This window comes from Hermetia illucens, chromosome 5 (genome assembly GCF_905115235.1).
Source record: "Hermetia illucens chromosome 5, iHerIll2.2.curated.20191125, whole genome shotgun sequence".
Lineage (NCBI taxonomy): Eukaryota > Metazoa > Arthropoda > Insecta > Diptera > Stratiomyidae > Hermetia > Hermetia illucens.
Window position 1 is genome coordinate 89,502,720 of NC_051853.1, and position 15,895 is coordinate 89,518,614.

A 15,895-nucleotide genomic window follows, 5' to 3' on the forward strand; every position below is an offset into this window, starting at 1 on the left:
GAATTCACCACCGTTGTGGGTTTAGCAAAGACTGTCAACGTCAAACGAGTCCTGATGTGGTTAGGGTCTCCCCGGTGGATAAATAATACAAATCTTGAGGTAAATAGGTCAGCATTTCATCTTTTCTGTAGTCATAAATGTTACTATTGTTTGGATAATCAAGTAGAGGTAAAATAGTGAAGTTTACGCAAGGTCTATTGAGATCTCACGCATTCCATTTATGTTGAGAAGGACCGCGAATGTAAACAAACATTTCATACAATCCGGGGATTTCCACATTATTCAACTGGACTCGGTCCAGGAATTGTTAGAGTTGTATCCATGCCCTTCATTGGTGGAAATAAATAGGAAGTGATTCGTTGATTTCCGCACAGTGCATTTCGTTGGGCTTAGAAACATATTATCGCGATTGAGCTAGGTAAGTGGTGATTAAAATTTTCTGAACGCTTATGAGTGAAGAGATCTAAAGGTCTGTGGCGCGGTTGCTAACTAGGTTGCAGATGCGTCTGCTATAAACCAAACGATTTAACTGGCAACATTCAGTGACATCAGGAAGACGAGGTATCGTGCGATGTGCAATTGTCGTCATGACATACCGATGTCGAAAACCATGCTACAGACCGCGCAGCGCGAGTGTTAACATCAATTTTCGCCCACAATATATATATTAGAATTTTTAGATATTACCGCAACCACCCCTTCAACTTCTTTTTCTCCTTTAGACCGGATTCGCCACTTTTTTATTGGGAAAGACTGGATGCACAAGAGGAGTCCCAAATTACCTGCATGCTTCCTCCTTGGAAACCGCGAATCTGCCCCCGGTACACACAGGGCTCCTGAGCCAGCGCTATTGCAATGTTTTCCTTGGAACTTGCCCTTGCAATTACTGCAGATGCAGCTTTCGCATGGTGGAGGTTTATCTGGGCTATCTTAGTGCGGGCCATTGACTCCGTTATTGCTTGGAGCTCTTCTCCACTGACGGAGTGTCGCCCTCCTCTTCCGACATGGCGATTTCCTGCGCATCGCTGCCCACCTTGAGTCCTAGGTCGTCCAGCTTCTGCTCTTCACTGGGCAGCAAGTCTACTTCCCTGGTTGGTCCAGTCCTTTCCGCCTCTATGGCTTTCGAGACTTCTTCAGGGACCTCGGTATGCTTTTCACCCGGTGTCTCCTTCGAGGTGTCTTTCCTCTGCTTTTCCCTGTGCGCATGCACGGATATGCTGCCAAATCGATGGCAACTACAACGTTTGATTGCTTGCAGGGATCGGTCATCTACGCCGATCGTGAGGAGTTTACCCTTTCCTCTCATCTTGCTTCTGAAGACTCCATAGTCGCGTATAGAGATCCTCATTCTGAGCGATTAGGAGGCCCCCAAGATCTTTCGTTTCTATTGTCGCTGCTTTTTGGAGAAAGACTGTCACCATGTGTGCTCCTGGTATATCATCCCCAGCACATGTTGACAGTTCTGCCCCTTCTCCCTGGCAATTTAGGAAGTATGATTTTAATCCACTCTGCAGTGCCTTCCGTCACACAGTCCACCAGTATAAGACTTGGTCGAAAGTGTCTCCCGGTGAACACACGTTTCGAAGTCAATTCCTTGCACATCTGTACGTATGTATACTTTTATGCACGAAGTACATCGAAAATAGGTGTACGATCAGTTTATATGCATGCATATAGAATACAATATTCGGTAATAGGCAAAGTTTATTTGTTTAGCGTGAGGACAATATCTACGTCTGTAATATGTATGTCTTTCTTGTAGTTTTAAGGAATATTTTGGGTTTTTAGACATACACGAATGGAAAAATGTGCGTAGAAAGTTTCTCAGATAAGATGAACATAGCTTTATACCCCAAGCTTCAGCCTCCGGTATTCCGACTTGTTTGTATTGGAATATGGATAGCGAATATTAGCGCCTTAATGATCTCATCATGTACGTATATATGGTGAATCTCACCAGCGATTGCGAAAATTTGCATTGGTCAACGTTAAGTACTAAACCGGCCTCAAGGAGACGCGGAAAAATTCGCGTGCTCGCATTCGAAGTGCTCTAAATGCTTGGACTGGGATGAAGACGCAACGAGAACATCATCCAAATATACGAAACAGAAGTGGAGGTTTTGCAGCACACTCTGGAAGGTTTGCACCGAGTCGCCCAATCCAAAAGTCATCCTAGTGAACTCGAAGGGTTCGAAAGATGTGCCGTTTTTGGAATGTGTTCCGGGACTTCAGGGATTTGATAGTATGCCTTGACTAAGTCCATGATCGAGAAAATATAAAATATGGCAGTTTGCAGTAGAGTGCGCAAAATCGCGGATGAGTGGAATGGGGTATCGGTCTGGAATCGTCTGAGCATTTAAACATATGTAGTTTCCACAAAGTCTCCATTCACCATTGGGTTTAGGAACCATGTGAAGTGGCGTAGATCAACAACTGTTCGAAAATCGGCAAATGCCCTGCTTAAGAAGTTTTTCAACCTCTTCGCGCAACTGCCAACTTTCGCGGTAATAATAGACGCACTGTAGAGAAGATCAGGGAGCCAGTAGTGTTAATGTGATGCTGAACATAATTCTTAACGCCCTGCTCCCTTCCTGGCCAGTTCGTGCGCTGCCTCATTGCCTTCCAACCCAACATGGCCTGAAATCCAGAGTATATAGACCTTATTATACGAGCTGACCGTATTCAGTCTCCCAAGGCATTCCCATACCACTTTAAAATTCACGTGGTTGGATCTAAGTTCCTTGATCGCCGTTTGACTGCCAGAATAGCAATGTTCTGCCCCTGTAGTTCCTTTGGAAGTTACGGAAGGCGCATCTCTTTATGGCGTATATATCCGTACCAAGTAATCAGTTGCTGATTTAAGCCGTATGTTCCAGCCACGCTCTTCCAGTTGGCCTCGTTACACCAACGTGCTTCAAAGTTCTTATCGAAGTGAAACCTCGTTGTCATGTTATCCTTTGGTATCAGTAATCCGTGATACCGCCTAGAAAGAATATCAACCTGGCTTCGGTTTAGGCAGCTCCCCGCCTCACTGGTATCCCCGGCCATCCTGAATATTTCCCTCCTTTTCTGCATATATATGTGCAGATGGAGAGGGGTTAATCTCAGAAGGACCTCCAGGGATGCCATTGGGCATGTTCTCATTGCCCCACTGATACACACGCAAGCCAGTCTTTGGAGTTTCCGTAACTCCCTGGCTTGTGTGTTGAGTTCAGTTCAGTCATAGGTAATCATTGGTCTTACTATTGCAGTGTATATCCAAAGTAGTACCTTCGGGCTGCAACCTCATTTTTTTCTGCCATGCACCTACAAGTCATCAGAACCCTCGTGGCTTTCCGACAAGTGTTTCCGACATGCATCTTCCAGAGTAATTTTTGTTCTAGCGTAATTCCCAAATATTTGACCTCTGTTTCTCGTTTCACCTCCATGTCATGTAACCTTATGGCTTTCAGGTGATTAAGCTTACACTTCTTAGTGAATGTTACTATGGTGATTTTGGCTGGATTGATACGCATTCCCTCCTTCCTGCACCAGGCACTAGTAACTCTTAACTCAGTTTGGATTCTATCACACAGGGTATCCTCATATTTGCCCTTACAGATTAGAAAAATATCGTCAGCGTAACTCTCCATCCACTATTTGTTAGCTCGTCCCGAAGTTCATCCGCTACCATACTCCACATAAACGGTCATAAGTATTCCGCTCTGTAGACAACCTTAAATAGAATTTATGACAATAGAAGTTGTACCTGTTGGTACTTCTATTTGGCTAGCCTCTAACATTCTGCCCATCCAGAAAACCAGGGGATTTCCTACTCCCTTCCCGATCACAGTATCTTGTGTCTCTGTGTTATCGAATGCTCTTTCTTTTGTTTCTACGAATTCCGTAATACATTTGCCAGCAGATACAGAGCGGTTTCGATTGATCATCCTGCCCGGTAAACGGGCATTGCATGTAGGAGATTACCCATTAAAACGTTAGTTCTAACATAGTTGTCTATGACCTTCTCCATCATTTTTATTACGAGCGATGTTATACAATTTGTTCTGAAAGATTTAGGGTGAAAATGGTCCTTTTTACCCGCCTTTATACCCTTGATATATATCCTATGCGGCCCCTTGTCATCCTTAAAAGAAACTCTAAGATGATTTATTGGCCTCTCGGGAGCAGTGTTATAAAAAGTGCCATTTATGTGGGGTGATTTCACTGCCCACCTTACCGTAGGTTCCGAGCATACCTCTTTTGTTAGTTTCCAGTTCTTCTATCTCCTTTTGTTCGTTGTTGGGGTGTCAGGTAGAATGTTGTCACCGTGGGATAAGCACCTGGTAAGCAGGTGTACTCTGTCCTGATCCTCGGTAAATGTCCCATCTTCCTTCTTCAGACAAACAGAAAATATTGCCCTTTCTTTGGCTATAGCTTTGGGAAGTCTGGTCGCTTCTGTGGTTTGTTCGATTCTTTCACAGAATTCCATGAACTGTTCCGTTTTGCGTCCCTTATCGGTGTCCGATGTCCGGATAGCTGAGTGGTTGAGCGCAAGGCTATCGTACGGAAGGTGGCGGGTCAAATCTCACTGGTGGCAGTGGGATTTGTATCGTGATTTGACGTCGGATACTAGTCGACCCAGCTGTTAATGAGTACCTGAGTCAAATCAGGGTAATAATCTCGGGCGAGCGCAATGCTGACAACATTGCCTCCTACAGTCTTCTGTAGTGTACCGTTACAGTCTTGAATGAAGTGCTCTAACACACTTCAAGGCCCTGATCCAATATGGATTGTTGCGCTAACGATTATTACTATTATTATCGCGTTGCTGTACACAGTCAGTGCATTTTTGTACCTCGGTCTCAGGTTTGTTTGTTGTTGAAGAGATTTCGCAGCCCTGTTCTCACAGCAGTATACATTCCTTGATAACTTAACTGTCTTAGTCGGAAAGCTAACCTCATATACGTTAATGACAACGTTGAGGTGGTTTCTAGTTCCGGTTCGCCCCTGATATTTACCCCGTGGTGAGGTATAGCGCGTCAACCACACCTACGCGCAAAAGCTTCCCGCGACCTCCTGCACTATTCTGCGGCGAGCGAAAAGCAGAGCGGACGTCACTGCAAATTGTAGCCAGGAATGTTATTGTCGCCTCTAATTGATGTGTGGTCTTTCCTTTTGATCACATCGTGTGCGGGTGCCAGGCAAGTTCGTTTGTAATACTATAAGGCCAGCGTACTCCAATAATACGACGCAGACAGATGCTGACGAAGGCTTGGAGTTTTCGTGTGACAGTAGAGGTCCCATAGCACAAGCAGAACAGTCTCAACTTGATGTTGGTGTTGAGGTAGCTGCATTTCCAGATTTTGGACAGGACAGAGAACCTTGGTTTTGTGGGGGTTTATATTCAGTCTATTTGCCGTTCTTTCTAAATCTTGAATCATTTCGCTAAGATCCATGATAAAAGCAAACGTCCGGCGAGCCATGTTTTTATTCAAGTGAGTCCCAATGCGTTCTGATGGGATTCCTTAGTATTCTTTTTATTTGTGAGTTATCCTCAATGTCAAATCTGATTATTCTGTGATCCGACATTGAGGGCTCATCCGACATCCTCCAATTTCTCACCAGCGCGTTCATCAGAATATTCCCCCTCATCCGGTTTTTAGCCTTGTTTCATGTAAATTTACTGCAACCAAAAACATTGAATATCAATATCACACTAAAGCGATATTCTGACATGCTAAATGCATATGCAATACAAGCTACTTGCAAATGAAACAGTTCTGCACGGAAGCGCCCGCTTCCAGTTTTTGACTTGTTTCTAGTGCTGGTCACGAATGTTGGAGCATCCTCTATGTTATATATTATATTTCTAACTTATTGCTAAGAATAAACTCAAGGAGGTACTCAGCTTTTCGATTTGTGTCGCTGATTCCCCAGACTTCGTGATGAACGTTTGCATCGCAGCCAAGAAGCGGTAGTGCCCTCCTCTCACAGTACTCCACCAGTCTAGCGACTAGCTCAGGTGCGATTTGGATGTAGCCACAACTGCCTCTCGAGTTCTCCCCCTGGCTTCCAGTAAGACATGGATAGCCACAAGGTCTCCAGTCAAGAACTCTGGGTTTTCGCAAGAGGAGTCCCAAATTATCTGCATGTTTCCTCCTTGCAGAGTGCGATTCTACCCCCGTTACGACCATGCTTTCTGAGCCAGTACTAATCCAATATTATCGTTGGAATTTGCCCTTGCAATTACTGTAGATGCAGCATTTACATGGTGGAGGTTTACCTGGGCTACCATTGGCTGCGTTGGTGTTTGGAGCTCTTCTCCACTGTCGGAGTATCCTGGATAACATTTTGGCTTCCTTGCTTGATTCACTCCTTTCAGCCTCTATGGCCTCCGATAATTCTTCGGGGACCTCAGTAGGTTTTCCACTCGATGTCTGCTCCGAAATGTCTTTCCTCGTGTACGTGCACAGGTATTTTGCCAAATCTATAGTTGATATGGCAACTTCGACGTTTCGTCGCCTCCAGGGATTGGTCATCTAGCTCGATCGTGAGGAGTCTACCCTTGCACTCCACTTTGCTTCGGAAGACTCTATAATTGCGTATAGAGATCCTCATTCTGAGCAATTAGGAGGCGTACGAGATCTTCAGTCTCTAATGAATGTTGTTGAACGCGCTAGCATAGTTAATGACGTGTTTCGTGATTCCTGCCTTCATCCCTGACCTACCTGAGATTTTCTCCCTCTTGGGTTCAGGTTTGAGTTTTTTAGGAGCATTTTACTCATGGGGGCTAATCTCCGCTGCTCCCCGCAACCTTGGCTCCGGTAAACATATCTTAGGTCTGCCCTGAGTCTTCTTAAGGGCCTCTTCTGGTTTAAGGCCTTTCTTTAGATAACGTGGATGTCGTGACGTCTTCCAATATCTGGTCGCCTTTGGACTTTTCTGTAAAAACGAATCAGTTTGCATTATTTTCGAATTGCCAGCTTCTTCATGGATCATGCCACTTTATGTCCGTGTTATGTAGGTTATTTTATACCTTTTATGACATGATAGGCTGCATTCGTCGAAATCACTACTTTGTTTTTGAGATTTTGCGGAAATTTTGACCTATTTCAAAAGTGAAAAATGTCTACTTAACGAAAATGGTATTTGTTTGCCCTATTCTGATTCAATTGGGATCTTAATCGGTTCACCAGTTTTTGGTCATGGGCGGTTCTTCTTTTGACTCTCACACATTCTTATGCTCGGGCCAATTGGACCAATATCGGTTCTCCCGGTTTTACAACACGCAATACGAAACTGAACGATGGGTGCTAGCTATGAAATTTGGATACAAACACGAATCTTGACTCTACCTTTCATCAAAATCAAACAGGCTCTGTGATCAGGGAATATTACCAAGCGCTTTCAAAACAGACTTTCTTTTGTTTACTTACTTGCTTATGCAAAAATTTCCCTTATGTTGTAAATTCCTTAGTTTACCTATATAATAATAATAATAATCGTTGGCGCAACAATCCTTGTTGGATCAGGGCCTTGAGGTGTGTTAGAGCACTTCATTCAAGGCCGTAACGGTACACTACAGTAGACTGTAGGAGGCAATGTTGTCAGCATTGCGCTCGCCCGAGATTATTACCCTGATTTGACTCAGGTACTCATTCACAGCTGAGTCGACTGGTATCCGACGTCAAATCACGATACAAATTCCACTGCCACCAGTGAGACTTGAACCACGACCTTCCGTACGAAAGCCTTGCGCTCTAACCACTCAGCTATGTCCATACAAAATTATACATATTATGCTTGAGTCAATACTCCGCTCACAGGTCACAGTATGTTAAACTTTGCTGCGTAATACGTAACGCAAGAAAAAAATTGTAACCACTGGTAAACCATGACTAATGTTAGAAATCGATTTGTATTTAGTATATCTGCGAATTGAGTTATGTCCACAGCTTAGCAGCGGCTGGCACAAACAGTCAAGTACTTAGGAGTACATTTCGACTCCAAGTTAACGTGGAAGCATCATATCCAGGAACAATATCAGAAATCCTGCATATTGCGCTGGTGCTGTAGGAATGCGATAGGTAAGACCTGGGGACTTTCACCCAAACGGATATACTGGATGTATACATCCATAATAACCCATTTTAATGTATGCATGCATCGTCTGGTGGCCGAGACTGAACTTTCTAACAACAGGAAGCTGCTAACGCAGATTCAGAGACTTGGTTACCTAAGTATTACTGGAGCAATGAGTACTACGCCGACTGCGGCACTTGAAGCTATCCTAAATTTATTCCCCATTCACTTGAAGGTGAAACGGAAAGCAACCAACGACGCATATAGGCTCGATACCATTGGGGCGTGGAAAGGCGGCCAATCACACCGTCATGCGTCTATCTGGAAATTCCTTGAAAAACATCCGGTAGCCCTGATGCCGACCGATCATCATTTCCAGATTCGTCTTCGAAAATACATACACTGTCGTAATCACCGAAAGAGAAGAATGGTCGACAAGTGGCCATGAGTCTTTTCAGATTATTTTTTATTTATTTTCACCGACGGGTCAGTTATGGAGGATGGATCGGGCGCAGGGGTGTTCTCGAAGAATCCGTTTATAGAACTGGCCCGACCCCTCGGAAAAATGACGACCATATTCCAGGCGGAGATATATGCCATTTCATTGGCAGGAGAAGAATGTCTGCGACAAAAGTGGAGGGGTCACACCATTCGAATCTGTTCCGACAGTCGGGCGGCATTATCAGCACTAAATGGCAACGACATATCTAGCCAGTTGGTGTGGAGTTGTCATCAGGTGCTGCTGAAACTTGGCCGACTGAACGAAACATTCCTGATGTGGGTGCCAGGGCACCCTAATATCGTTGGTAATGGCGAGGCTGACAGACTGGCTCGCCGAGGGTCTCGATCCACGATGGTGGGGCCAGAACCAGCTCTTGGAATCCGACCATCTACTGTCAAGTCTACTCTGAAGGGTGAAATTGCAAGGATTCACGCAACCGAGCGAAGAAATTTGGACTGTTGCCGGCAAGCGGAAATCCTTGTGCATGAGCCTAGGGCCACTAGAGCGGCATTTTTGTTGTCCCTTAAGAAGTGGGACATGAAAACCCTAGTAGGGCTTTTAACGGGACACTGCTCCTTAAACTACCATATGGAAAAGATTGGGGTAGTGGTTTCGGCTATGTGCAGCCAATGTGAGGAGGAGGAGGAGACGGCCCTGCACTGCCCGGCATCCTCAGATATCAGACGAAGACACCTTGGCAAGGTTTTCTTCAATGAAGAATCTTCACACTCTCTGCCTCTGAAGAACGTTCTCAGATTCGCTAAAGCCTGCGAACATCGAAGGCGGGAAGCCAATGAATAAGCAATTTACGAGGATAGTACAATGGGCCTAACAATGGCCTGAGTGCTCGGAGCTGCGGCTCCCCCAGTAAACTAAACTAAAACTAAGTGTAGTATCTTACACACAAATTGCTGTGAGCCAACTTTCTACTACGGATGGTTCTGCACAAATTACTCTGTTATTTGGTAATTATTTCAACTCAATACTTAATCCTAAGCATTCTACTCGCCAAGAACCGCTGGTTCTTCTGTAGGATTGGGTCGGTTTCGTTACTTGTAGACCTCTTTTGCAGTTAAGTCACGTAAATGTCGCACTACGTCCTAAAACAATTATTGTGCTCCCTTACTGGTTATAGTATACCTATAAACTATAGTATCAGACAGAATCTTTGTTCTGTTCCCTATCTCCAAGTACTTCAACTTGGCATCTGGTATTAAATATTCTCCCAGGTCCCTGAACCTACTTTGCACAAGTCCCGGACACTGCCCAGAACATGTGTAAAGGTTTCATCACTCTCCTCACAGAATCTACAGACAGTGTGCATATATATCCCTAGCCAGCCCTAGTGACCAATGACTATTCCGACTATGATCCAGAGGCTCTTCTTGGTGAGGTTTAAACAATCTTCCGAGCGCTTGGGTTCATATTCCTCATGACTACCCTGGACTGTTCCATTCTTAGTAAGTTCGCCCAGTAAAATCCCCCCAGCCGTTCCTCCTCATTTTTCAACGTAGTGGCTATGAATCCATACCCGATTCCACAGAATGGCTATTTTCCGTATAGTGGCGTCGCTGCTTCATTGCATTCTAACCCAATGTGGTGTGGAGCCCAGAGTATCTAGACTAGAGCGAGCTGGAAAAGCATTCCCATAACAGTTTGGAATTCACCTGGTAGGACCTAAGTGCCTTAACAGCCGCTTGGCTGTCAGTTGGAATAATATTCTACCTCCTATAATTTCTTTGGAGGTTGAAAAAAACTCAACTGTCTATGGCGTACATTTCCGCTATTGGTTCAAAGTGCGCTTTCTTTTGACAAATGACCCCGGCGCTTGCCATCTGCAGTAAGGGATTCATTAGTGTACCAGGTAATCAGTTGCTGATTTAAGCCGTATGTCAATGCCACGCTCTCTCAGTTTGCCTTGTTGCTTTAACATGTTTCAATAATCTTATCAAAGTTAAACCTCGTTATGATGTTATCTCTTGATATCGGGAATTCGGGATATCGCTTTGAAAAAATATCAATTTTCCTTCAATTTAGACAGTTCCCTCCTCACTGGTACTCCCGGACATTCTGAAGATCACCTTCCTTGTCTGCATCTGTATGTGCAGATGGAGAAGAATCAATCCCAGAATAACCTCTAGGAATGCCGTTAACCATGTTCTCATTGCCCTGCTGATACACAAGCAAGCCAATCTTTGAAGTCTATGTATCGCATATGGGGAAGTGGATGAAATGGCTAGTCATTGTAACCTGCAAATACAGACCCTTTCTCCAAACAGAACATGAATCGTCTCGGCCATCAATGCACTCAAACAGAATCAAGCTGCTGTGGTGGACGGTCTACCCGTGGAGTTACAGTCTCTGCAGATCTACTATTTGCACTCGTACGGAAATACTAAGAATCCAAGAGTTTTCCCAGAGAGTGTCAGGGTTGCATCTTGCCGCAGGTATTATTTCTCCTTGTTATCAGTGACGTTTTCCATGCTGCCTTGTCTGGAGGACGTAAAGGAATTCAATGGATAACCCCATTTTCCTCAAATACCTTGACTATGCTGATGACATTGGTTTGCCCTCTTACCGGACGATGGGCCTTAGCCAGGCTCTGGATTTGGAAAAAGAGACAAGTAGAGTTGGACTGAAGATAAACACCAACAAAACCAACCGACGATGGCACCGAACTGAATTTTTTGCCGATGCATTAACAACGCTAGATTCGCTTAATTTGAAAATGTAGTTATCTCAACACCAAAATCAAGTTGCGACTGTTCAACACTTCCTTAGATCCTGCAAGCCGTAAGTCGACATTAGACATTATGCTTCATAGTAGAGGACCGAGGACAGACTTTTATTTTGTCGATGATTAATATAGTTTGGCCGCGGTGGATGATAATGATATGGTTTCATCTCGGGAAAAGTCAAGAGTCATCAGCGCACAGTATTTGCCTTCGTCAATGGCATCAACCGCTGATTTCGGAATTCAAACTGTCAATTTAATAAATAACTACCGCCCTCAATTATTGAAGATAGAGATTATCTGCTTGATAGCCGTACCTTTTGTATTCAGGAAAAATCTATGTGTTGGCTCACTTAATGATTCATCTGGCTTAAGAATCTGCACAAGCTTTTGCATTTGCACTCTCCGGGAAAACACCCTTCTTTTAGGCAGGTTGTGTACACCTGTTCAAACTTGCAATCATTTCAATTTCCAGTTTCTGCGCCTTATTAGGGATTTAATCGATCGGGGCAGTATTATCTCGGAGACTTTTCGCTACGTACAGAACTTCGTCTTCGGTTACTGGAACGATTTCTTCGGTATTTTATGATACCGCTAGGAAATAATGTAACAATCTCCTATAGCAATTAGGGCAGCTGACAGTTTTTTGTGAGACGCTACGAAAACATCACCTGCATAGAGTAGTGCATAGAACTATGGTAGCTGAACATTCAGCGTGACAGTGTTCATGACAAAAACAAAAATGAATGGGAACAGGACGCTTCTTTGATGAACACCGATAAGACACAAAGCAATATCTAGCGCATGAATTCCTCTGGCATTAGGTACTGTCGCAATACATATCAGATTACCAAATTACCCAAGGGTAAGGGAGTGGATCTTTCCAGACTGACCTGGCTCATGTTTATAAGAGTCAAAGTTTTATAGAAAGTGAAGTTGGATGAAGGACCTGTAAATATTACATGATTTTCGGAGCCACTTGTCATTTCGGTATTCATTTTCACGATTTTGTACATAAAAATAATAACTTTAATTTCAGATAACTTCAAAAGAAAAAGAATCATGGCATCTTCATCAGACGAAGCGGACTACAATCAGACAACAGACGTCATGTCTGAAGCTAAGAGCGGGAATTCAACGCCATCATCGTCACAAGATTCTCAAGATGATGATTTTTTCATTCCGCCCGGACAACAATCAGCGTACAGTTCTCATTTTTTACCGCAATCCCAGCCCGATGGCGTTCTCAAATCGAATTCGTTAAAGCGACGATATTCATCTCAGTCGACCTCGTCTTCAACACACGATGAGGAAACTCCAGAACCACCACAGAAAAAATTTAATTACTCCAATAATGCGATGCGTGCTATGTTGAACATGGGTTATGATCCGCAAAAAGGTTTGGGAAAATCCGGTCAGGGAATTCTCGATCCTATTGAACCATCGACGCAGGAAGGCCGAAGAGGTTTCGGTCTTAAATTAGATGGATTAGATGCATCTGCTCTTAAGTGGTCACCAGAAATGGAGGAAGTGACGATTCCTGAGACGATAGAATGGCTGAAAAATGAAGACACCGACTTATATGACATAACTATGGAAGATCTCGCAGGCTGGGTGAGAGTTGGCCATAAGAAACTGACTATTGACGACGAAACGAAATTTTGCAATCCAGAAATCCTTGAAAATGTGCTCAGCTCGAAAACGGTATTTGATAAATTGGACGGTAATAAAATGCGCTTCGCTCGAAATCGGAGCAATCCGTTTGAGCTGATCAAGGGTGCAATTTTCATGAATCGTGCCGCCGTAAAAATGGCCAATATAGACTCCCTTTGCGATTTCATGTTCACTAATCCAGTAGACGAGAACGGACAAAGTTTGATTAAGAACAATGATTTACTTTATTTCGCTGATATTTGCGCAGGACCCGGCGGGTTTTCTGAATACGTCCTTTTCAGGTCTGTTAGCAGCACACACGTACAACTTGCAATAACTACTAGCACTTTTATTACATTTGCTTGCTCTTTACAGGAAGCAGTGGGAAGCGAAAGGTTTTGGATTTACTCTCAAAGGCAATAATGATTTCAAGCTGGACAAATTTCTTGCCGGACCGCCCGAAACATTTGATCCGTACTATGGGGTGAAAGATGACGGAAATATATTCGATCCTGAAAATATAACATCTTTTATGGATTTTGTGCTTAAGCAAACGGAAACAGGAGTGCACTTTGTAATGGCTGACGGTGGATTTTCAGTAGAGGGCCAGGAGAATATTCAGGAGATTCTATCGAAGCAGTTGTACCTGTGTCAGTGCCTTGTCGCCCTGTCGATATTGCGCGAGAAGGGACACTTTCTCGTCAAACTTTTTGATCTTTTCACCCCATTCAGCGTTGGTCTCGTTTACCTCATGTACAAATGTTTTGAAGAAATAAGCATTTGCAAACCAAATACAAGTCGGCCAGCAAACTCAGAACGTTATCTCGTGTGCAAATGGAAAAAGAATCACACGGACACAATCCGTCGCCATTTGTTCCATATAAACGAAGAAATGTGGGCGAACACGGATGAGAATGCGGATATCACTGAACTTGTATGTCAGGATATTCTTATGCAGGATGAAAAGTTTATAAATTACATTACAAACAGCAACAACAAATTCGGAGCGAATCAGATAGTTGGTTTGATAAAAGTTGCTGCATTCTGTAACGACACTAAGCTCGAAGAGAAACGGCAAAACGAGATCAGGGAGAAGTGTCTGGAGCTGTGGAGAATTCCGGACAAGGCGAGACGTGATTCGGAGAAGGTTTCAATTGAAAGCATGTTTAGTGAACTGTTAGGTAAGGAGGTGATAAGACTAGACTAGTCGAGGAATGCTTCTTAGTCTTTTTACTATTATTTTACATATGGCAAATTTAAATTACTGGTAAAGTAAACACTTCTCTCTCCGCTAGGCAATTGGTCAAAGAATAGGAAATTCCTGGAAATGCAACCCAAAGAGCTCTGCAGTGTTGGTGACCTGAAAAAGCGCTTTTCAAGCATCTACAATTGGCACTTTGTCCCTATCGGCCGCGAAGAGACTGAACGTAATATTAGAGCGATATTCCTCTGCAGAGGTGGACATGATGTTCATGTTTACACAGCATCGGGGACCTGGCGCCTGTTGCGGGACATTTCTGTCGAAATTACTCCAAAGAGTCTCTTTTACGGTGAGGTCGTCACAGAAATGACAGGAGAGAGCCGATCTCAATGTAAAGTCCTCGCTCTGCATATTATCGATGCAATTTACCTCGGCGGCAAAGATATACGTAAATATTCGCTCACGGAGCGTATGAAAATGTGTGAGAAATTCGCTCGTGCCCTAAATAAACCCACCAAACCGAATGCTGCGCCCATTGCACCAATCCGAGCAAAAAAACTATTCCCTCTAATCGAATTGGAATCATTTTTCGAACAAATGAAACCGTATAAGCTTAAGGACGGCAGCACACGTCTAGGGCTGCGAATCCGAACGGAGGATGAGAGGACTGAAAGATTCTATGTTCCTGGCGGACTGATGTTTTTCAACGCAATCTATCCACCGCTTACGTGCCACTTGTCCAAGTCAACGCAATGCCACTATTTTTCTGATCCACGGACGAAAAAATCCTTTTACATACAAGAGGTGCCTAATCCAGGCGAGGTGTTTACATCATTTCGGGCAACTTTCGAACTTCGTTTGCTATGGAGATGGGTTAACGTTCATCAGGTAGATAAGCACTTGGACGAATCAGTTAAGTCTCCAGGCATCTTATATCGATCAGACTTTTATCAATTTTTAAGAGAAACTTTAATAGCCTAAGGACAAAATACATTTGCGGACATTGTAGGTTAATTTGTTTTTAGAGAGTTATATATATATGTATATCAAAAAGTATACTTAGAAGTGTGTTTTATTCTTTAATTTTTAGTTGATAATGCATTGAAGTGTGCATTGGAATTGTCACAGCTTTGTTCGGTCTGCAAAGTATTCACCGAATCCCTATAAAACAGGCTGAAATTAACCATTCCGTTACACGCCGATGGGTTTGGTATTTTTAGCTTTGTGATGTCCTTGGAGATAGAACTCGCTTTTAAACTGCCTGTCGCGCATTGGCCCCTCTCGCAACTAGAAAAGGCATTTCTTACTCAATTTTGTAAACGGTCTGTTCTTATTCGATTTCGTACATTATAATGACGTTAGTTTTTCTCCTAAAAAAATACTGTCTGGTCCCCCTTTATTGAATATTGTGTACCTATTAACTATAGTATGATCGACAGGCAATTCCACGTAATTCACCTGCCGAGATTGGTTTGTCCATCGAGGTCGATACTAAGCGACCAAAAGGCCAGCGGGCCGACCTCTTTTGTAAACCGAACAAAGGCTAGAGAAAAATCTCCATTTCCAAGTATTTCAGCCAAGTATCTTGTATTCAGCATTTTCCCAGGTGCCACAGCCAGCCCAGAACACGTATGAAGGTTTTGCCACTCTCCTAAATCCAAGCCAAGCTCAGATCTTGAGGGACAGCCTGTAGTAGTCATGAAGGAAAGCACCCACCCTGCAGCTAGAAATCTCTCTGAGG

The 15,895-nt window shown here is 43.6% G+C and overlaps 1 protein-coding gene across 4 annotated transcripts; it reads left to right on the forward strand.

The window, feature by feature from the left end:
- The first annotated feature begins 18 nt into the window (after window positions 1-18).
- LOC119657747 (cap-specific mRNA (nucleoside-2'-O-)-methyltransferase 1) lies at window positions 19-15,212 on the forward strand. 4 transcript variants are annotated; one of them, XM_038064795.1, is made up of 4 exons: window positions 19-99; window positions 12,340-13,255; window positions 13,329-14,134; window positions 14,249-15,212. In XM_038064795.1, the coding sequence occupies exons 2-4, from the start codon at window positions 12,363-12,365 to the stop codon at window positions 15,133-15,135; spliced, it is 2,586 nt and encodes an 861-aa protein (XP_037920723.1). In that variant the 5' UTR covers window positions 19-99; window positions 12,340-12,362; the 3' UTR covers window positions 15,136-15,212. The 4 variants fall into 4 exon arrangements, with proteins under 4 accessions (XP_037920723.1, XP_037920725.1, XP_037920726.1 ...); XM_038064797.1 differs by having other exon boundaries at window positions 39-107; XM_038064798.1 differs by lacking the exon at window positions 19-99 and adding an exon at window positions 138-418.
- The last annotated feature ends 683 nt before the right edge of the window (window positions 15,213-15,895 follow it).